This window comes from Leucopleurus acutus (genome assembly GCF_964270905.1).
Source record: "Leucopleurus acutus genome assembly, chromosome: 7".
Taxonomy (NCBI): domain Eukaryota; kingdom Metazoa; phylum Chordata; class Mammalia; order Artiodactyla; family Delphinidae; genus Leucopleurus; species Leucopleurus acutus.
The window spans coordinates 89,327,040-89,351,254 of NC_139150.1; the positions used below are offsets into that span (position 1 = coordinate 89,327,040).

Here is a 24,215-nt window from a genome sequence, read left to right on the forward strand (position 1 = left end):
ATGCACAGTGTGAGAAAATACAAGAAATTTTTAATAAAGAATTAGAAAATATAGAGAACAACCAGAGTTGAAGAATACAATAATTGAAATGAAAAATATACCAGAAGGAATCAATAGCAGAATAAATGATGCAGAAGAACAAATAAGTGAGCTGGAAGACAGAAAGGGGGAAATCACTGCTGCAGAACAGAATAAAGAAAGAAGAATGAAAAGAAATGAAGACAGTTTAAGAGACCTCTGGGACAAAATTAAATTCACCAACATTCACATTATAGGGGTCCCAAAAGGAGAGGAGAGAGAGAAAGGGCCTGAGAAAATATTTGAAGAGATAATAGCTGAAAAATTCCCTAACATGAGAAAGAAAACACTCACTTAAGTCCAGGAAATGCAGAGAGTCCCAGGCAGGATTAACCAAAGCAGGAACATGCCAAGACACAGTAATCAAATTGACAAACATTAAAGACAAAGAGAAAATATTAAAAGCAACAAGGAATAAGCAACAAATAATGTACAAGGGAATCCCCTTACGGTTATCAGTTGATTTTTTTTTTTCTTAATCAGTTGATTTTTTCAGCAGAAACTCTGCAGGCCAAAAGGGAGTGGCACAATACATTTAAATGAAGAAAGGGAAAGAATATTCGACCCAGCAAGGTGCTCATTCAGATTCAACGGAGAAATATAAAGCTTTACAGACAAGCAACAGGTAAAAGAATTCAGCACCACCAAACCAGTTTCACAACAAATGCTAAAGGAACTTCTCTAGGTGGAAAAGAAAAGGCCACAACTGGAAACAAGAAAATTACAAAATGGGAAAGCTCACCAGGAAAGGCAAACATACAGTAAAGGTAAGAAATCATCCACACACAAATAGGATCTCTAAACCCATAATTGTGAGGAAGAGAGTACAAATGCAGGATATTTGAAATACATTTGAAATTAAGAGCTCAGCAACTGAAAACAATTGTGTGTGTGTACATATATGTGTGTGTGTGTGTGTGTGTGTGTATACTGCTGTATCAAAACCTCATGGTAACCACAAACCAAAAATGTATAATAGATATACACACACATAAGAAAAAGGAATCCAAATACAACAGTACACAGAGTCATCAAATCACAAGAGAAGAGAAAAACGTAGGAAAGGAAGAAAAAGACCTACAAAAACAAACCCAAAACAATTAATAAAAGGGCAATAAGAACATATGTACTGATAATTACCTTAAATGTAAAAGGATTAAATGCTCCAACCGAAAGATACAGACTGGCTGAATGGATACAAAAATAAGACCTGTATATATGCTGTTTATAAGAGACCCACTTAAGCTATAGAGACACATACAGACTAAAAGTGAGGGGATGGAAAAAAAGTATTCCATGCAAATGTAAATGAAAAGAAAGCTGGAGTATCAATACTCATATGAGACAAAATAGTCTTTAAAATAAAGACTGTTACAAAAGACAAGGAAGGACAATACATAATGATCAAGGGATCAAGCCAAGAAGATATAACAGTTGTTAACATATATGCACCTAACATAGGAGCACTTCAGTATATAAGGGAAATGCTAACATCCATAAAAGAAAAAATTGACAGTAACACAATAATAGCTGGTGACTTTAACACCCCACTTTCATCAATGGGCAGATCATCCGGACAGGAAATCAATAAGGAAACACAGGTCTTAAATGACACATTAGACCAAATGGACTTAATTGATATTTACAGAACATTCCATCCAAAAGCAGCAGAATACACATTCTTCTCAAGTGCACATGGAACATTCTCCAGGATAGATGACATCCTGGGCCACAAAACAACCCTTGAACCCTTGCTAAATTTAAGAAAACTGAAATCATTTCAAGCATCTTTTCCAACCACAACACTATGAGATTAGAAATCAAATACAAGAAAAAAAACTGCAAAAAATACAAACACATGGAGGCTAAACAATATGTTACTAAATAACCAATGGACTACTGAAGAAAGCAAAGGGGAAATCAAAAAATACCTCGAGCTAAATGAAAACAGAATCATGATGATCTGAAACCTATGGGACACAGCAAAAGCAGTTCTAAGAGGGCAGTTTATAGAGATACAAGCTTACCTCAGGAAATAAGAAAAATCTAAAATAAACAACGTAAAGTTACACCTAAAGCAACTAGAGAAAAAAGAACAAAACCCAAAGTTAGTAGAAGGAAAGAAATCATAAAGATCAGAGCAGAAATAAATGAAACAGAGACAAAGAAAACAATAGAAAAGATCAATGAAACTAAAGCCTGGTTCTTTGAAAAGATAAAGAAAATTGATAAAACTTTAGCAAGACTCATCAAGAATAAAAGGGAGAAAGCCCAAATCAAATAAAATTAGAAATGATATTAGAAATGAAAAAGGAGAAGTTACAACCAATACCACAGAAATAAAAAGGACCATAACAGACTACTACTACTATTACAACCTAAAAGAAATGGACAAATTCTTAGAAAGGTACAATCTCCCAAGACTGAACCTGGAAGCAACTGAACATATGAACAGACCAATTACAAGTACTGAACTTGAATCTGTGATTTAAAGAACTCCAAACAAACAAAAGTCCAGGACCAGAGGGCTTCATAGGTGAATTCTTTCAAACATTTAGAGAAGAGTGAACACCTATCCTGAAACTATTCCAAAAAGTCACAGAGTAAGGAACACTTCTAAACTCATTCTCTGAGGCCACCATCACCCTGATACCAAAACCAGACAAAGATATTACAAAAAAAGAAAATTACAGAACAGTATCACTGATGAATACAGATGCAAAAACCCTCAACAAAATACTAGCAAACCAAATTCAACAACACATTAAAAGGATCATACACCATGACCAAGTAGCATTTATCCCAGGGATGCAAGAACTTTTCAATATCTGCAAATCAATCAGTGTGATACACCACATTAACATATTAAAGAATAAAAACCATATGATCATCTCAATAGATGCAGAAAAAGCTTTTAACAAAATTCAACACCCACTTATGATAAAACCTCTCCAGAAAGTGGGAATAGAGGGCACCTACCTCAACATAATAAAGGCCATATATGACAAACCCACAGCCAACATCATTCTCAATGGTGAAAAACTGAAAGCATTTCCTCAAAGATGAAGAACAAGACAAGGATGCCCACTCTCACCACTTTTATTCAACATAGTTTTGCAAGTCCTAGCCACAGCAATCAGAGAAGAAAAAGAAATCAAAGGTCTCCATATTGGAAAAGAGGAAGTAAAACTGTCACTGTTTGGAGATGACATGATACTATACATAGAAAATCCTAAAGGTGCTACCAGAAAACTACTAGAGCTCGTCAATGATTCTGGTAAATTTGTAGGATACAAAATGAATACAAAGAAATCTGTTGCATTTCTATACACTAACAATGAAAGATCAGAAAGAGAAATTAAGGAAACAATCCCATTTGCCATCACATCAAAAAGAATAAAATACCTAGGAATAAACCTATGTAAGGAGACAAAAGACCTGTACTCCGAAAACTATAAGACACTGATGAAAGAAATCGAAGATGACACAAACAGATAGAAAGATATACCACGTCCTTGGATGGGAAGAATCAATATTGTCAAAATGACTATACTGCCCAAGGCAATCTACAGATTCAGTGCAATCCCTATCAAGCTACCAGTGGCATTTTTCACAGAGCTAGAACAAAAAATTTTAAAATGTGCATGGAAACACAAAAGACCCTGATTAGCTGAAGCAATCTTGAGAAAGAAAAATGGAGCTGGAGGAATCAGGCTCCCTGACTTCAGACTATACTACAAAACTACAGTCATCAAAACAGTATGGTACTGGCACAAAAACAGAAATATAGATCGATGGAATAGGATAGGACATCCACAAATAAACCTACACACCTATAGTCAATTAATCTAGCAGAAAGGAGGCAAAAACATATAATGGAGAAAAGATAGTCTCTTCAATAAGTGGTCCTGGGCAAACTGGACAGCTACCTGTAAAAGAATAAAATTAGAACATTCTCTAACACCATATATAAAAATAAACTCAAAATGAATTAATGACTTAAATAAGACTGAAAACCATAAATCTCCTAGAGGAAAACATAGGCAGAACACTCTTTGACATAAATCATAGCAATATAGTTGCAGACTTTAATACTTCACTTTCAATGAAGGATAGGACAACCAGATACAAGATAAGTAAGGAGAGGACCTGAACATCACAAGCCCATTAGGCTTAACAAACATTTACAAAACATTTCACCCAATGAGAGCAGAATTCTGCAGTGTAAGCCCTGACAAGTAGCTTTTCTTTCTTTTTTTTTTTTTTGTAATGCAAGTGCCTGACTTAAGCTTTGATTTCCTGAGGCACCCACTTCAAAGAAGCCATCTCAAATAATAACACTGCCAGCCACACAACTAGATAAAGACCTACCATCCCCTTCACCCACCCCCATCCGAGCTCCTGTAATTTAGAGATCTCTGATTGATTTTAAATAACTGACCATTTGGCTATTTGCCTTTTTCTTTTCTTCTTGCACTTTAATTCCCACTCTTACATTTTAAGTTCACAAATAAGGAATGAACTAGTGAAACTCCAATAAAAGCAGAACCCCAGGCCTGCCTGTCTGTTTCTCTCACCCTCTCTCTTTCTCTCTCCCTCCTTGCCACCTCACTATGTAGCCCCAGGTGTGTCATGTAACCCTCCCCTCCAGACCTGTAAGTAATAAACCTTGCCCTTTCCACAGTTTACTGATGGTTATTGCTGAAGAATCTTGCAATCATATTAAGAACCACAAGGGATGGTCCAGCCATATGACTGGTTCTGAAAGGGGAACCCAGGCCCAGGTGAGTGCTCCCAGGCATTTCTAGCTGATAGCATCACTACTGATAGGCTGAGGGTGGCACAAAACAAAGACACATTCTTTTAAAGTGCACAGGGAACATTCTCCAAAACAGGCCATATGTTAGTCCACAAAACAATTTTAAAAGATTAAAATGATACAAAGTATCTTTTCTAACACAATGAATGAAATTAAAAAAAAATTTAAACTAGAAAACTGGCATATATGTAGAAAGTAAACAATGCACTCAAACAACCAAATAGCCAAAGACGTAGTCACAGGGAAATCAGAAAACACCTTAGAACAAATGAAAAGGAAAACACAAGATACTAAAATCTATTACATATAGCAAAAGAAGTGTCCAGAGGGAAATTTATAACTGCAGATGTCTACATTAAAAAAGAAGAAAGATCTTAAGCCAATAACTTAACTGTATACCATAATAAACTGAGATAAACAAAATACAAAATAGAAAAACAATAAAGGAAAATCAACAAAACCAAAAGTTGGTGTTTTAAAAAGATCAAAAATTGGCAAAGTCTTTAGCTACCAAACTGGATAACTCAGATGAAATAGACAAATTCCTAGAAACACACAAACTTCCAAAACTGACTCAAGAGGAAATAGAAAATCTGAATAGACCTGTAACAAGTAGTGAGATTGAATTATTAATAAAAAACCTCTCAACAAAGAAAAGGCCAGGACCAGACGGCTTCCATGGTGAATTGTACCATTTAAAGAAGAATTAACAGCAATATTTCTCAAACTCTTCCAAAAAGTTGAAGAGGTGGGAACACTTCCTAACTCATTCTATGTAGCGAGCATCACTCTGGTATCAAAGCCAGATAAAGACATCAAAAGAAAAAAAATTACAAATACCTGTGATAAATACTGATGTAGAAATCTTCACTAAAACATTAGCAAACTGGAGTCAATAGCATATTAGAAGGAGTATACACCATGACCAGGTGCAACCCTGCAAGGATGGTTTAATATATGAAAATCAATCAATGTAACACACCACTAATGGAATGAAGAGTTAAGAAAACCATAATTCAAAAAGAGTCATGTACCAAAATGTTCATTGCAGCTCTATTTACAATAGCCAGGAGATGGAAACAACCTAAGTGTCCATCACTGGATGAATGGATAAAGAAGATGTGGCACATATATACAATGGAATATTACTAGGCCATAAAAAGAAACGAAATTGAGCTATTTGTAATGAGGTGGATGGACCCAGAGTCTGTCATACAGAGCGAAGTAAGTCAGAAAGAGAAAGACAAATACCATACGCTAACACATATATATGGAATTTAAGAAAAAAAAAAGGTCATGAAGAACCTAGGGGTAAGACAGGAATAAAGATGCAGACCTACTGGAGAACGGACTTGAGGATATGGGGAGGGGGAAGGGTGAGCTGTGACAAAGTGAGAGAGTGGCATGGACATATATACACTACCAAACGTAAAATAGATAGCTAGTGGGAAGCAGCCGCATAGCACAGGGAGATCAACTCAGTGCTTTGTGACCACCTAGAGGGGTGGGATAGGGAGGGTGGGAGGGAGAGAGACGCAAGAGGGAAGAGATATGGGAACATATGTATATGTATAACTGATTCACTTTGTTATAAAGCAGAAACTAACACACCATTGTAAAGCAATTATACTCCAATAAAGATGTAAAAAAAATAGAATGAAGAGTTAAAAAATATGATCATCTTAATTAATGCAGAAAAACCATTTGACAAAATCCAACACTCTTTCATGACAACAGCACTCAACATACTAGAAATAAAATAGAATTTTCTCAGTATGGTAAAGGCCATATATGAAAAAACCCTTGTTAACATCACACTCAATGGTGAAAGACTGAACATTTTTCCTTTAAGATCAAGACAGAGATGCCCACTTTTTCCATTTCTATTCAATATAGTACTTGAAGTTCTACCCAGAGAAATTAGGCAAGAAAAGGAAATAAAAGGCACCCAAATTGGAAAGGAAGAAGTAAAAGTATCTCTGTTCAGAATAACATTTCTTATATGCAGATAACCCTAAAGAACACACACACACACACACACACACATACACACACATACAAACTGCTAGAACTAATTTATGAATTCAGCAAAGTTGCAGGGTAGAAAATCAACACATCAAAATCAGTGGCATTTTTTTTTTTTTTTTTGGCTGCTCCACGTGGCATGTGGGATCCTAGTTCCCCAACCAGGGATCAAACCTGCATCCTCTGCATTGGAAGTATGGAGTTTTAACCACTGGACTGCCAGGGAAGTCTCAGTTGTATTTTTATACACTAGCAATGAACAATCTGAAAAGAAAATTAAGAAAACAATTACATTTAAGTGCAAAAAAGAATAAAATACTTAGGAATAATTAAACTAAGGAGTTGAAAGACTTACACACTGAAAACTGCAAAACATTGCCAAAAGAAATTAAAGAAGACGTAAGTAAATGGGAAGACATCCCATGTTTGTGGATTTGAAGACTTAATATTGTTAATATGTCAATACCACCCAAAGCCAATCTATAGAGATTTGATGCATCCCTATCAAAGTCTCAATGGCATTTTTTCAAAAAATAGAAAAACTCATCCTAAAACTCGTTTGGATTCTCAAGGGATCCCAATAAGCAAAACGGTCCTAAAAAAGAACAAAGTTGGAAGATCATACTTCTTGACTTCAGAACTTACTGCAAAGCTACAGAAATCAAAACAGTGTAATATTAGCAACATGACAGACTGTACACCAACGGAATAGAATAGAAAATCCAGAAATAAACCTTTGCATATATGACCAATTGATTTTCAAAAAGGGTTCCGAGACCATTCAATGGGAAAAGGACAGTTTTTTTCAACAAATACTGCTGGGACAACTAGATATCAACATGCAAAAGAATAAACATGGTCCCTTACCAAACACCATATATAAAAATTAACTCAAAATGGATAAAAGGCCTAAACATAAGAGCTACAATCATAAACTCTTAGTATCTTTAGAGAGCACTTAGAAGGAAACATGGGGGGAAAGCTTTATAACATTGGATTTGGCAATAAATCATTGATTTATTAATGATTATTAATGATTATTTATTAATAAATCAATGATTTATTGCCAAATCCAATGACATAGGCAACGAAAGAAAAAATAAACTGGACTTCATAAAAATGAAAAAGCTTTATGCATCAAAAGTCATTATCAACCGAGTAAAAAGGTAACTCACAGAATGGGAATTATTTTTGGAAATCACATATCTGAAAAGCGATTAATATCCAGAATATAGAGAGAATTCCTCCAACTCAACAACAAAAAAAGAAACAACTCAATGAAAAAATGGGCAAAAACCCCTTCCACCATGTGAGGATACAATGAGAAGTCTGCAACCTGGAAGAGGCCCTCACCCTTGCATGCTGACATCCTCATGTCAGACGTCCAGCCTCCAGGACTGTGAGAAATAAATTTCTGTTGTTTATATTTAAAAAATAGGCAAAAGGCTTGAATTATTTTTCCAAAGGAGACATACAAATGGCCAATAAGCTCATGAAAAGATGCTCAACATCACTGATCATTAGGGAAATGCAAACCACCTCACACCTATCAAGATGGCTACCATGAAAAAAATCAGAAAATAGAAAGTATTAGAGAGGATGTGGAGAAACTGGAGCCCTTGTGTACTGTTGGTGGGGATGTAAAATGGTACAGCTGCTCTGGAAAGTAGTTTGGTGATTCCTCAAAAAATTAAAACTAGAATTACCATATGATCTAGTGATTCCACTTCTGGGTATATACCCTAAAGAACTGAAAGCAAAGACTCAAAGAGATATCCATATACCCATGTTCATAGTAGCATTATGCACAACAGTTAAAAGGTAGAAGCAACCCAAGTGTCATCAACGGATGAACGGATAAAACAAAATGTGGTATGTACGTACAACGGACTATGACTCAGCATTTAAAAGGAAGGAAAGTCTTTCAACACACTGATGAAAGAAATCAAAGATGATACTAATAGTCCACCTAGAGGGGTGGGATGGGGGGCTGGGAGGGAAATGCAAGAGGGAGGAGAAATGGGGATATATGTATATCTATAGCTGATTCACTTTGTTATAAAGCAGAAACTAACACACCATTGTAAAGCAATTATACTCCAATAAACATGTTAAAAAATTAATTAATTAATTTTTTAAAAAGATGATACAAACAGATGCAGAGATATGTTCTTGGATTGGAAGAATCAACATTGTGAAAATGACTCTACTACCCAAAGCAATCTACAGATTCAATGCAACCCCTATCAAATTACCAGTGGCATTTTTCACAGAAGTAGAACAAGAAATTTTACAATTTGTATGGAAACACGAAAGACCCCGAATAGTCAAAGCAATCTTGAGAAAGAAAGACAGAGCTGGAGGAATCCAGGCTCCCTGACTTCAGACTATACTACAAAGCTACAGTAATCAAGACAGTATGGTACTGGAACAGAAACAGAAATATAGATCAATGGAACAGGATAGAAAGCCCAGAGATAGACCCACACACATATGGTCACTTTATCTTTGACAAAGGAGGGAAGAATATACAATGGAGAAAAGACATCCTCTTCAGTAAGTGGTGCTGGGAAAACTGGACAGCTACATGTAAAAGAATGACATCAGAAGACTTCCTAACACCATACAAAAAAATAAACTCAAAATGGATTAAAGACCTAAATGTAAGGCCAGACACTATCAAACTCTTAGAGGAAAACAGGCAGAACACTCTATGACATAAATCACAGCAAGATCCTTTTTGACCCACCTCCTAGAGTAATGTAAATAAAAACAAAAATAAATAAATAGGGCTTCCCTGGTGGCGCAGTGGTTGAGAGTCCACCTGCCGATGCAGGGGACACGGGTTCGTGCCCCAGTCTAGGAAGATCCCACATGCCGCGGAGCGGCTGGGCCCATGAGCCATGGCCGCTGAGCCTGAGCGTCCGGAGCCTGTGCTCCGCAATGGGAGAGGCCACAACACTGAGAGGCCCGCGTACCACAAAAAAAACAAAAACAACAACAACAACCAAAACAAATGGGACCTAATGAAACTTAAAAGCTTTTGCACAGCAAAGGAAACCATAAACAAGACCAAAAGACAACCCTCAGAATGGGAGAAGATATTTGCAAATGAAGCAACTGACAAAGGATTAATCTCCAAAATTTACAAGCAGCTCATGCAGCTCAATATCAAAAAAACAAACAACCCAATCCAAAAATGGGCAGAAGACCTAAATAGACATTTCTCCAAAGAAGATACACAGACTGCCAACAAACACATGAAAAGATGCTCAGCATCACTAATCATTAGAGAAATGCAAATCAAAACCACAATGAGGTATCACCTCACACCGGTCAGAATGGCCATCATCAAAAAGTCTACAAACAATAAATGCTGGAGAGGGTGTGGAGAAAAGGGAACCCTCTTCCACTGTTGGTGGGAACGTAAATTGATACAGCTACTATGGAGAACAGTACGGAGGGTCCTTAAAAAGCTAAAAATAGAACTACCATATGACCCAGCAATCCCACTATTGGGGCATATACCCTGAGAATTCCATAATTCAAAAGGACACATGTACCACAGTGTTCATTGCAGCACTATTTACAATAGCCAGGACATGGAAGCAACCTAAATGTCCATCGACAGATGAATGGATAAAGAAGATGTGTCACATACATACAATGGAATATTACTCAGCCATAAAAGGAACGAAATTGAGTTATTTGTAATGAGGTGGATGGACCTAGAGTCTGTCACACAGAGTGAAGTAAGTCAGAAAGAGAAAAACAAATACCATATGCTAACGCATATATATGGAATCTAAAAAACCGGTACTGATGAACGCAGTGGCAGGGCAGGAATAAAGACACAGATGTAGAGAACAGACTTGAGGACACAGTGGGGGAAGGAGAATCTGGGACAAAGTGAGAGAGTAGCACTGACTTATATACACTACCAAATATAAAATGGATGACTAGTGGGAAGCTGCTGCATAGCACAGGGAGATCAGCTCGATGCTTTGTGACGACCTACAGGGGTGGGATAGGGAAGGTGGGAGGGAGGCTCAAGAGGGAGGGGATATGGGGATACATGTATACATATAGCTGATTCACTTTGCTGTACAGCAGTAACTAACACAACATTGTAAAGCAATTATACTCCAATAAAGATGAAAAAAATAGTAATAAAAAATAAGTAAATAAAAAGGAAGGAAATTCTGACATACACTATAACATGGATGAAACTTAAAGAGATTATGCTAAGTGACATAAACCAGTTATAGACACATACTGTATGATTCCACTTATATGAGGTACCTAGAGAAGTCAAATTCATAGAGACAGAAAGTAGAATGGTAGTTGCCAAGGGCTTGGGGGAAGGGGAGCATATATATACAGGCAGTTATTTTTCATTGGGTATAGAGTTTCAGTTTTGCAAAAGGAAAAAATTGGAGATGGATGGTGGTGATGGTTGGACAACAATATGAATGCAATTAATACCACTGAACTGTACAGACTTAAAAATGGTTAAGATGTTAAATTTTATGTTATGTGTATTCTACCACAATTTTTAAAAATTGAAGCTTGAAAGCATTACGGTAAGCCAGTGACAAAAGGGCAAACATTGTATGATTCCACTTATATGAGGTACCAAGAGAAGTCAAATTCATAGTAGAATAGAGGTTACCAGAGTTACCAGAAAGAGGGACTGGAGAGTTATTTCTTATTGAGTAGTTTCTGTCTGGGATAATAAAAAAGTTCTAAAAATGGATAGTGGTGAATAGTTTTAAAAAAAAAAAAAGAACACCTTATTAAGAATCCCAGGGCTTCCCTGGCAGCGCAGTGGTTGAGAGTCCGCCTGCCGATGCAGGGGACACGGGTTCGTGCCCCAGTCTGGGAAGATACCACATGCCGCGGAGCGGCTGGCCCCGTGAGCCATGTTCGCTGAGCCTGCGCGTCCGGAGCCTGTCCTCCGCAACAGGAGAGGCCACAACAGTGAGAGGCCCGCGTACCGCAAAAAAAAAAAAAGAAAAAAAAGAATCCCAGACATCTGAACAACAGAATTAGCAGAGCTGACTGACAGGGCCTGGCCCAGCACAGATGCTGAGAGCTGATGTGGTGGAGTCTGGACAGAAGAGTAGAGACTAGCCTGCCCAGGGCTTGAGGTGCAGAACCTGCAGGGCCTTGGGACTGTGTTATGAATTCTCAGTTCTGTCCCAGAATAATGGAGAATAGATTTGAAGAGTTAAACTCATGGAGGTACAGTGTCAGGAGGTTACTACAGAAGAGGAACAAAAGTTCAGACTGGGAGTGTGGACGTGAGAGGGAATGAAAGAGGATGACCTCAAGCACCTGTGGAGCAGTGGCTGACAGCTTGGGTCAAAAATCCAGTCCCAGCAAGGTTTAAAGAACTGGAAACACACAAAATCTGTTCTCTTATCACAGTGCAATTAGGCTTAAAAAATCCCCAGAAAACCACTATCAAAAAGCTCATGAGGAAATTAATAACTATATTACCTCAAATCACCATGGAAATTATAAAATATTTTGATCAGAGGTTAAAGAAAATGCTACCTATCAAAACCTTTGGAACGCAGCTAATACCACTAGAAGGAATTTGATAGCCTGAATGTCTGTATTATAAAAGAAGAAAGGCTCAAAATCAATGCACTACACATCTCAAGAAACTTTCTAGAACAAAAAAGTTACCCAAAGATAGAAGAGAAGAAATAATAAAAGGAAGAAGCTAATGAAATATACAATAAAGAATTACCATCAAAATGATGAGCTCTTTGAAAAGGCGAATAAAATATATAAATTCAGAGAAATCACCAATATCAGAATGAAAAACAAGACATCACTGCAAATCCTGCAAACTGTGAAGAGAAAATATTATAAACAACTTTATACCAATTAACTGGAAAACTCAGATAAATTTAGAGGTGTATCAAATTGTTAGAAAAGCAGTATTTAACAGAAAGAAGAAATAGAAAACCCAAATGGTACTAAAACTGTAAAAGAAATTAAATCCATAATGGAAACCTTACCCTCAAGGGATGTAGACATGGGTGATAAATATGTAACAACAAAATGTCAATCATAGCTCATAGGTAGAAGGTACCTGAGAGTTCACTGAAGAATTTTCAATCTTTTGTATGTTTGAAACTTTTTGAAGTAAAAGATCATAGGGGAGCAATCCCACTCCTGGGCATATATCCGGAGAAAAACATGGTCCAAAAGGATACATGCACCCCAATGTTCACTGCAGCACTTTTTACAATAGCTAAGACATGGAAGCAATCTACATGTCCATCAACAGAGAAATGGATAAAGAAGATGTGGTACATATATACAACAGAATATTACCCAGCCATTAAGAAGAATGAAATAATGCCATTTGCAGCAACATGGATGGACCTAGAGATTGTCATACTGAGTGAAGTAAGTTAGACAGAGAAAGACAAATATCGTACAATACCACTTATATGTGGAATCTAAAATAAAAAATGATACAAATGAACTTATTTACAAAACACAAACAGATTCATAGACTTAGAGAACTGAACTTATGGTTACCAGGGAGAAGGGTCCAGGAGGAATAGGGAGTTTGGGATTGACATGTACACACTGCTATATTTAAAATGGATAATCAACAAGGACCCACTATATAGCACAGGGAACTCTGCTCAACATTATGTGACAACCTAAATGGGAAAAGAGTTTGAAAAAGAATAGATACATGTATATGTATAACTGAATCACTTTGATGTACACCTGAAACTAAGACAACATTGTTAATCAACTATACTCCAATAAAAAAGTAAAAGTTAAAAAGAAAAACAAAACCCTCCTGGCCCAGATGGCTTCACCAGTGAACTTTGCTAAACATTTCAGGAAAAAATAACATAATCTTGCACAAACTCCTCCAGGAGACTGAAAAAGAGGGAATACTCCTTCAAGTAGGCTTTGAAGTCAGCAGTCCTAATACAGGAACAATTCACACAACAAAACCTAAGACAGCAGCTCCTCACTTCTGCCCCACGTGGTCTGGGGCACCTGAGCTAAAACTCAATAAGGGGTGTCCCCTGGGTATGTCGTGCAGACCCCACCCACTTTGCCAGCTTGGGCTCTGGTGGAAGACAGGTTGAGGTGGGCTCACCAGGATGAGGCCACACCTGCAAGCTGCTGGCCAGCCCCACCTAGACACTGCCCAACACTGGGCTAAGGCCTGCTGCTCAGAGGTTCTGCTGAGATCTGGAGTCACAGCTTCATTCCCATTCTGTGTCTTCGACTCTGGGCAAGCCCAGCCCCCACCCCAACCCCGTGCCCCACTTACAGCCCGTGCCTCGCCAGAGGCCGGGGGCCAGCCTGCCATGGCCTCCATGTCATGCAACTTCTGCGTCTGCTTCAACTGGTTGAGTGACGGCTTCAGCTGTGTGGGCCCAACCGTCTTGCTTGTCCACTCATCCACCAACTTGTGCAGGTCGTCCGTGAAGGTGCCTTTCTTGTTGTTGCTGTTGTTCACCTGCGCCTGGATGTGCAGGGCAGGTTGGGGGCCCGGCTCAGGGCCCGGGACCAGGCTGCTGGTGGAGGACCCTAGAGAGCACACACAGGCCAGGGTTGGTGACACCACACGCCAGCACCACTGGCTGGCTGCAGTCATTCATACAGTGGTCTCGCTTAAGCCAGGCAACACCTTGCTTCAGGAGATGGTCTGCATTGGGGGGGTCCATGCAGTTTTAGACACAGTGGAGCGACCTCAGGGGACTGGGCATTGCCAGGCAGCCATCACCCATCTCATCAGCCAGGGGACAGGACCCCAGCTGCTGGCAGCCTCACTCAGCATCCTCTGTGCCCACACTGCCCAGGACCACCAGACCCCCATGTGAGAGAGTTTAGAAAACTCCTGGTGCAGCTGGACACAGACTGGGGGCAAATTCCTCAGGCTTCTGCACTCTCAGCTCTAATATGAGGATTCAGAGGTGATTCAACAATACTTTAGGCAGAATGCTTAGCAGCTGCTGCTATCCTTCCAGCAAAGGGAAAATGCTTGCAATAGGCTGGATTGCTCATGTTTCCGTGAATGATAATGACTTGGTGATTTGGAATTTAAGACACAGAAATCACGCCTCTCCTCACCAGAGTGTGTAATAACAATAAAGGATACAAATGCCCAGAGCCTTCCGACATGGGTCTACAAGCTTGGTGCCAACGGAGGGGCTGATGCCTATCACAGGAGGAACTGGGAGGCCCGGCTGCCCGGGAAGGCCTGGGGCTGTGGCTTAGGTGGAGCTGGACAAAGGTGAGCGCACTTGGCCACTTCACTCAAAGATCTTTTTTAATGACCAAAACAGGACTTTTAAATTTTTTTGAATTGTGTCCCTTTCCTTCCCCAGCACGTAATTTCTTATTGGCAATTTTGGATAAACCAATTTTTAAATTTTCTGCATTCAATAAATAACCTAATGACCATCTCTTCAAACAAGCCATTGCAATATGTAGTTTACTTTAGAGGCTAGCAATGAAACAGCACAGACACAAACAGTTAAACATTAGTGATGAGATTTTACACACGCTGCTATTTCTACATGAACATTTCAGCCAGAAAAGAAAAACAGATAAATTAAAAAAAAAAAAAAAAAAAAAAGGCATGAGATGAGAGCAGTGGGCGGCCCAGGTAAACTGATACCCATTTTGTCCTGGCATCTCTCCTCTGTGAGGGGCACTCATCTTTAGCACTTCAAGGAAATACTCATTCCTACGGTTTTGGAAAAGGAGCCAATTAATGATTGGTAATATGTGGACGTTCCGGAGAAGGACAGCCTGTTAGATGTGAACTGGCAAGAATGCACAAACTCTAGGAGCCATGGAGACTCAAAAGGGCGCCCGAAGGCGGCTATCTCGCCAGGCGGAGGCCAAGCAGCACCTGTGAAGGGTGGGCGCAGAGCAGGCCCACGCCCGGCCACCCGCTGGGCCCTTGGCTCCCGGTCTAGTCGCGGAAACCCTGATGCACACTAGCGACAATAAAGCCCATGCGATGGAAGCGGACAAGGGGTAAAAAACCCGATAATTACGACTGCTGTGCTCTTTGCCTAGACAGAGACGCTTCAAGGCAGACCCTGCAAGGGAAGAAGAAATGACACAAGACCACAGGGTTAGGCAGGACAGCACACATGGGGGACAAGCCACCACACTCTAAGCAAAAGTCATCAGTGTGTGAGGAGGAGCAAAGGCCAGCAGTTCAGAGAGAAGGGACCAGCCTCCTGGGCTAACTGGGCGGCCCCCAAGTCAGTGTGGAGGTTCACACGAGCTTCGCCGAGGGGCGGAGGTGCAGGGCCAAGCCCCAAGCTTCATGTAGAAGTGTGTGTGTCTCTAGAAGCATATTCAAAAAACAAAAGAGAGAGAGAGAGAAAGGAGAAAAAAAAAAAAAAGCAAAGCACACTGCTTGGCTTTCAAATGTAAGGTTTCTGGGAGCCCCGCTGGTTGAGGCAGGAAACCCACCAAGAGTCAGCCAGGAGAGCTCTCAATGGAGCAGAGCCTAGCTCTGCCCAGAGGGAGGCCCATGGGCAGTTTTCCAAGTGCAAAAAGATACATTGTTTTGCAGGTTTGAGGCCAATCCCAGATCCTGGACAGCTGCCCTGAACAGGCCAGTGGCAAGTGTGGTGGGGAAATCTGAGGGATCCTATCTAGAGAGGTGGGAGGCAGGGCCGACCCTGATTCTCTGTATCGCTGCTGCCTCATCTGGTATTCCAGGTCCACTGGGGCAGGGCGAGGCCTCCTTATTGCACCATGACTAAATGCTGCCAGGCCCTGTGCTCCTCAGAGGTTGTCTGTGCTAAGACAGATGGGCAGTGACTTTAGTGTCTGGCACTGACAGTCAGTGCCCACCTGGAGGGCAGATGAGTTGCCTGGGAGGGGCTGCCACACCCAGCTTACCCAGTGGCATCCCAGGGAGCCAAGCAGGCAAACGTGGGATGGGCAAGGACGGCTCAGGTGTCCCCAAGGTCACTCAGCAAGGCCACACTATCACGGAGGGTGTCTGTGCTCCGGCCCACGGCCCCCTCGCCTGGAGCACAATTCCCTGCACACCCCATACTCCCTGGAGGGTGCCTGCCACACAGCCATTCCTAGCACTCTCGCTGTGGAAGGCAAGATGCTGCCTCCTGCATTTGGGGACGGGGACAAAGGCTCCTTGGGGAAGAGCTGTGCCCACTGGGCTCAGAAACCTAGCTCAAATTGAGTTGCACTTATTTTTGTTCATTCTGTTGTGTTCTATGAGGCTGACTTGATAAAAAGGGAGGTGATATTCTGTTGGGGTCTCTAATGTGCTAATAAAACCAAAAAGGCCAGCAATCCAGACTGACTGATTCTCAGTGGGAACTTTGAAGTGTTTTTGCTGGTCTGTGTCCTGTGATGGACCCCAACTGAGAAGCACAAGGCCCTCTGGGGGCTCTGAGGCACGAAGGGAAGAGGGTCCTGGGCTCTGTGAGCATGCAGGGCACCAGATGAGTGCACGTTTCCTAGTCAGATTCCTGTGGTTGTAGCGTCCTCTGGGCCATAGCAGTCCCCTAGAGATGACCCTGGGACATGGGACTAATCACTCTGCCAGGTCCCTGCAGCCTCACAGTAGCAGGTTCTTTCAAAAGGCTTCTCTGTGCCTGCCTGGCACCTCCTAGTGCAGCTAGAGCTCTGCATTCAGAGCTGCCTCCCGTCACCCTCACAGGAAAGAGAACACGCCAGCCAGCCCCAGGAGCTGCCTGGTCAGGAGTGCTAGACAGAGCCTGGGCCTGCGATCAGGGCCCCAGACCGACCTTCCCGGGAACCCAGGGTCAAAGCCATCGGCCACCAGGACACGGTGCTCAGAGCCAGAGAGTGATACCAGCCCACTGAGACCTCCACACCCTCACCGGACACAGCCCGAGGAGATGGAGCACGGATAGCCCCCCGCCTTCCATGCCCTCGCTGAACACAGGCCCTGAGATGACCAGAATACAGACGGCTCCCAGCCCTTAGGGTGGACCTTTAAACACAAACAAACCAGATTCGGGTCCCTCCACACTGAGGCCACACTGTCCGGCTCAGTGCAGAACCACAGCTGAGCAGGCATCGTGTGGCTAACCAGTCCATACTCACACCAAAGCCCTTGTCCATCCTCAGGTGGCCACTTGAATCTCCTCCCCCGTGTCTGTGCCCTGGCCTGGGTCCTGCCCTCAACACCCACCACGCAGACAGATTCTGATGAACAAGCCTCCACCCAGCCCTGCTCAACCCGTACTGTGCTCGTGTATACATCGAGTTCCTGCCTACAGAGCCAGCAGGCTACAAGGCAGCAACACAAGGGCACCAAGGCCACACAGGACCCACAGAGGGCCCACATGGGACCCACAGGGGGCCCACTTACGGCCCACAGGAGGCCTACAGGGGACCCACGTGGGCCCACAGGAAGCCCACATCAGGCCCACACGGGGCATAATGGTTTTAACCAGCCCCACCCCTGGTTTCCCATGAAGAGTGAGTCTTCCCCTGTAGGACTTCCGCCCTTAGCCAAGGCTTGGCAAGAGCTGGCTTAGAGGCCCCAGAACGACTCAGAGAAGCTTCCACAAGGGCAGATGCTAGGGATGCAGGGCTTGGCAGCCTCTCCCAGCTGTTGGGAAAACTGTTCTTCCCAGACTGCAAAGGAGCAACACACTGGATGACCTAAAGCCTTGTGCTGGTGCAGCACGTGTCTGCAGGAGTCGCCCACAGAGCCACCAGCCACCTGCCCTCACAGCCAGGCCAGGGGTCTCAGGCAGCACCCAGGCCTGTGTGCAGTGAGGCCCCCCACACCACTTGCCCCCCCATTCACTTTGGCATGGAAACACAGGCTGCTCCTGGTGTGGACGGTCAGCACTTCGGGCACCCAGTGCCGTCTAGACCCTTGGACCGCTCAAGGGACACCTCAAGTCCCAGGGTATCCGATGCGGGCAGACTGCTCAAGAAGTGGGCAAGGCCCTGTAGCCACGACCACACCTGCTGTTTGTCAGTGTTCAAATACTAACGAAGCTCACAGGAACTGGGGCCCGCAGCCTCAGTGTGGACCAGCCAGGGGCCTCCCCACCTTCCCCGTGACAAGAGGGGTACCTCCAACGGTCAGCCTTTCACCTGACAGTGGCATTAGACACTCTGTTCTGGCGCCAGAAACAGATGGCCTATAGAGCCAAAACATCATCCCGGGCGTCTCTGTATCCGGCCCCCTAGTCTCAAGCCAAGACAAGTCCTGCAACTCTTCTGTGCAGCATGAACAGGGAAGCAGGATGTGTCTCAGCTCTGCCCTAGGGTGACTCCACCCTGAGCGTCATTCCCCAGCTGGCACAGGGCCTGCCCTTAGGACAGCTCGACCTGAGTGGTCGTAGGGTGGGGTGGGGCTTTGTGAGGGGATGTCTCCTCCCTGGGTGACCCCCCCTGCCTGAGTCCCCACAGGGAGAGATGAGAACACTCCCAGGTGAGGGAAGGACCTGGGGGCTGCACAGCAGCCCCTGGGAGTCCCAGAGACAAACTTGCTACAGCATGGGCACCTGGCCTGCTGCTGATGGACATGTGCGAGAAGCACAAAGCAGACCCCATCATTCTACATGCACAGAGAAAGTCCTGGAAGGGTACCCGCACCTGCCTCTGTTCAGATGAGGAGGAGCCAGAGGCAGGGAGGATCAATGCGTCTGACAACAGCTTCTGACCAACAGCACACAACCACTTCTGAACACGACCACGCACCCCCACCCCGCACCCCCACCCCGCACCGACTCCAAGCTTCCCTGAACCCTCCACTGGCCGCGAGGAGGGTTCTGTGCCCAGAGCCTCACCCCCACATCTGCCCTTCCCTGCGGGCCGACCTGCCTACTGCTCCGACGGCTGGCCTGTCCCGGCACCCGCCCCACAGAGGCGTCCAGGCTTACCCTCCCTCCCCCGGCTCTCCATCCAGTGCATGGTTGCCTCACCCACCCCAAGTTACCTCCTCACCTCCTGAAGCTGCCTGCAGCTCCACCCCAGTTGCCCCCACCCATCTCCAACCTCTCTCATCTTCTCTGAGCTTCAATGAAGCTGGGACCTTCTTGCTGTACTTCAAAGCCTAACACAGGTTTTATTTTCCTAGAGTCTTGTCTCCTGTTCAGTTCAAGGCAGCAAACTGAAAACCCTCTTTTGGCTTTAGCTCTGGGCTGGGCTAGCTGCCCCCACATCCCCAAAGCCGTGGCCCTCAGCACCCAAGCTCAAGCTCCCTCCAGCCCTCGCAGCCAACCCAGATCCCACCGAGTGGGCACACTTCAGGGTCTTCCAACTGCTCTGCATGCCCTCCTCTCTACAATCTTTGCCCAAAGTCCCCCTGCCTCTCAGCCCTCAGGGGCTGCAACCAGCTTTGAATTTCCCTCCAGTCTCTCACAGGCATGTACTCAGTCTCCTCTCGGACCACAAAGCTCCCCGGTCATCCAGAAACCAGCAGACTGAGGACCCCTAGAGGGCTTGGCAAATGCCAGAGCACGTGGGACAGGAGGGGGTGCCCTGGGGCATCCCACCCCGTTAGAGCAGCAGGAGCTCAGGCTGAGCCTGCACATGCCCCAAGTTGGAGGCCTGTGGGCGAGAGGGCCCAGGGCAGGAACCCACAGCACAGTCTCGGACCAGCAACCTCAGACCATGTGGGGGCCAAGCTGTGGCCCGAAGACTAGGAACTCAGCCAAGGTGTGCCTAAAAGGGCCAGGGTGTGAAAACGAGCAGTACCATCAGATTCACAGCATCAGAGGGAATAAGGCCTTACAGGCCAGCAGGTACCACTACCTAAAATCAACCCGCCTAGGCCTGGTCCCTGGCTCCACCAAGCCGTGCCTCACACATTCCTTTCCTCCTGGCCACAGAGACAGAAGTAAAACATAAACCTTTTGTCCCTACTGTGCCTCAAAAAAAATTTTTTTTTATCCTGGAACAATAATTAACGATGCAAATGAAAACCCTTAGGAAAAAAAAGAACCACGTGGGTAGAAAGGTAGCATGGCAATGACCTCGGGGCGAACATGGGGCTGATCACTGGCACACTTTTATTCTAAGTGCCCTGCTCTCATCTGCTTCCCACGCCTGGCCAGCCACCCTCCCAGCAGTGATACACATACTTGTCCGACCATGAGACACCTGGAGACCCAGGTGCCCTCACCACAGCTTCTCAGGCAAGAGCCAGGCACACACGGGCAGAAGAGGACCAGTGAGTGATGCCGTGAGGTAAGCAGGGAGCCAGGATGCATGCAGGCCTCCCAGCCCCCCACCCAACTTAGCAACTAACCAGTAGCCCCATGACACTCGAGCTGAAATAGGGCCCCTGTTAGTGGACAAGAAGCACTGGGCAGTCCCTGAGCATTTCTATGTAGTCCTATGCCTCCAACCTGTCCCTCCCACAGGAGGGTGCCAGAGTCCCTCTGATGGGGATGGACACTGAACGCTGATGGACGGCTGCCATGGACGTGGCCTCAGATCACAACAAGCACAATGTATCTTTATTGTACCAGCAAAAGCCACATGCCCTAAACCAGCATGTACAATCCAACTGGTTAAAAGCTTAACTTTTCTGTTGAAAAACAAAAACCTGAAAACCTCACAGCTTTTGAATCACTGGCCAATTGATCTGAGGAATGAAAACGATTTTGGACAGCCTGAGCAGATGTGCCACTCCTGGACATGGAGTCCTTGGGTACTAGGAGGGTGTTCCAGGGAGTCTGACTGGGACTTGAGTTTTGGTTTAGCAGAGCTTTGAGGAACCGAATAATTGACTTCATCTCTGAGGTCGGTGAGATGAGAAGGAAATACACCAAGTAAAGTGCTCCAGCTAGAGACAAGACCAGGAGGGGCCGGGCCCAGAAAGGGAGGCACAGCAGGAGGCTGGGAATCACATCTCTCAGGGTTAGAGATTCCTGACGTGACCAGAATGGAGAGGGGGGCTGGGACATCCTAGCTGGAGCACGTTCTCTCAGCATTTCCACATGCAGGGAGTGGGGCAGTGGGTTAACAGTACTGGATGTTGTGATACGGCCCTTGTACAGAAGTTACACCCTCCAGTGACCTTCTAGAACTGTCTCAGCTTGCTACATGCATGTCTTCAGAGTCCAGACACGTGTGAAACACACCATGCGTCTAGAGAAGGCCGGGGTTGTCTTTTTGTTGTCGCTGGAGCTGGGGACAGCGGACGTGTAAATTTGCCACAATCGCAACAGAAATAAAACTACGTCCAACATAAAAAAAGAAAAAAACACTAAACAAACGAGTGACAAGAGAAATGCAGAGCACCTGGGGGCCTGGCGGCAGAGCGCCCAAGGCCAGGAGTGGGTGAGCCACTGCACATGCTTTTGGTGTCCGGGCATGAGCCAGCCAAGAGCATGCACTGGTGCTTTCTGGGGCCAGAAGGGTGGGCATGGACGGGGTTCCGTTTCTTATATTAAATAGGTGATTTCAATGGGGTGGGGTAGGCGTCCTACAGAATGTATGGAAGGTAATGAAGACAGGGAGGGGCAGGGGAGAAACCAAGGGCCAGGAGGTGATAAAATACAAAAGAACAAATACAGACAGATGGACACAGACACGGGTCCACTGAGGAATCGAGCGCGAGGTTTGCTACTAGACTTATAGGTCACTCTCTCAGACGTTGGGTGGTAAACCGTCCAGCCTGCAAATGAATATAGAGGGAAGAAAACAAAGAGACAGGCATCAAGTACAGTCTCTGGGATTCCTCCTACACACCACAAGCCATATCAGCCTCTTCACTTAGCATCCACGGCTCCACCTAGCCCAGCCCAGAGGACCACAGCCACTGACCATGTAATGCAAAGGAGGCAGTGTTGGAGCGGAAGAGAAGCGGACCCCAGGAGAGCGTGCGGGGCAGGGTGGGGGGTGGGCACCGGCAGCGGTCACCACGACTTCTCTGGACAGAGATGGTGGGGGGTGGAGCACCTCATCGCGTAGCTGCTACGTCCACGGCAGCGGTGACGAGCATTTCCTCCTCAAGGCCAATCTCCCAGCTCGAGAGCTGTGCCCTCGGTCCCCCCAGCTGGCCCTCCTGACGGAAGGACCCATGTTTAGTGGGGAATGGGGTGGGACGGGGTGGGCTAGTGCCTGGGAACCGGCGCAGAGCACGCAGCAGACGCCACATCTGACCTCTCACTGGTCCTGGCGCCTTCCCCAGGCCGGCTCTTGCAAAGCGCACCTCCCTCTGAGCTGCTTACAGCAAGACTCGACGATGGGAAGGCCATCCACTTTTTTCATTCAAAAGCTACGTCTATTATTTTTTTTTCCTTAAGAAGCTGTCGGCAGCCTTGGCCGCAGCTCACGTCCCCTCTATGCCACATGGGCCCTATGAGGCTAGCACATGCTCGGAGACGGGCGAGCTGGGAATCACCTGGGCCATGCGCTCCGCCTCCATCACTGGCCAAGCCGGAGCAGATGTCTGCAGTCAGGGAGGCCCGCACGGAGCAAGGCTGCTGGGTCTGAACTGCCTTCCCACATGGGTCTGAAGCTGCTGCGGGCCCTGCCCCAGCTTGGGCAGGGTCCTTAGCAGGAGGGGCTCTGCTGCAGTCTGACAAGTGACCTGGGTTGGGGGGAGAAGGGGTGACAGGCACGATGAGGCACCACAGGACAGACCAGCCAGCTCAGGCCATGTCTATCCTCCCTGCTCTTTGCTGGGTGACCTTGGGGAAGCTGAGTCCCTGCAGGCAACGGGGGCATGGCTGGGTCGCCCATGTGGGGGTGTCAGGAAGATCAAAGAAAACGACCACTCTTTCTACTAATCACCAACACTGTGCCAGCCTGTGTTGTGCAAGTGCAGTGAAAAGACCACAGCACACCTGGAGATGCACACCTAGGCTCAAAGGGGACCTGTGGATTTCCTCACTCTCATAAGTCTCATGTTAGCTTTAGGAATTGGCATGGAATTCATGTAGTTTTGTGTAATCCTTGTAATCCTTGGATGTGTGCCCTGCAGGTTATCTGTAACATGGAGAGGGAGGGCTTAAGGTTAACTCACTGCTGGCTTCCTACCTGGCGCATTTGGGGATTTCAGCTCCCTGGGTTCCCACCCCAGAGTGTGGGGGCTTGGGGTCAGGGTGCACTCTCAGTGCCTGGGCACTGCGGTTAAGGGCTAGGGGTGGGGGAGCCTTACCATCCTCTCCCCCCCACCAAGGCAGCTGTTCGACCCCCTCTGTCAGGGGGTGACATATGCCTGAGAAACGGGGTCAGAGGAAGCAGGCAGCATTCTGCAAGGAGGAGCACACTGCAACCACAGGTGGCCGAGGACTCCGCGAAA

General features: G+C 44.9%; 1 protein-coding gene across 1 annotated transcript in view; it reads right to left on the bottom strand.

Annotated features, from left to right (window-relative positions):
* WNK2 (WNK lysine deficient protein kinase 2) overlaps positions 1-24,215 on the bottom strand; it is a gene marked incomplete at its 3' end in the record, with an annotated part of 156,928 nt that overhangs the window by 13,399 nt on the left and 119,314 nt on the right. The window contains exons 25-28 of the mRNA XM_082842583.1: positions 23,313-23,501; positions 22,485-22,583; positions 15,982-16,026; positions 14,244-14,503 (exon numbers count right to left, since the gene is read on the bottom strand). Of these exons, the coding sequence (XP_082698709.1) occupies positions 14,244-14,503; positions 15,982-16,026; positions 22,485-22,583; positions 23,313-23,501 (593 nt within the window). The remainder of the gene's footprint in view (positions 1-14,243; positions 14,504-15,981; positions 16,027-22,484; positions 22,584-23,312; positions 23,502-24,215) is intronic.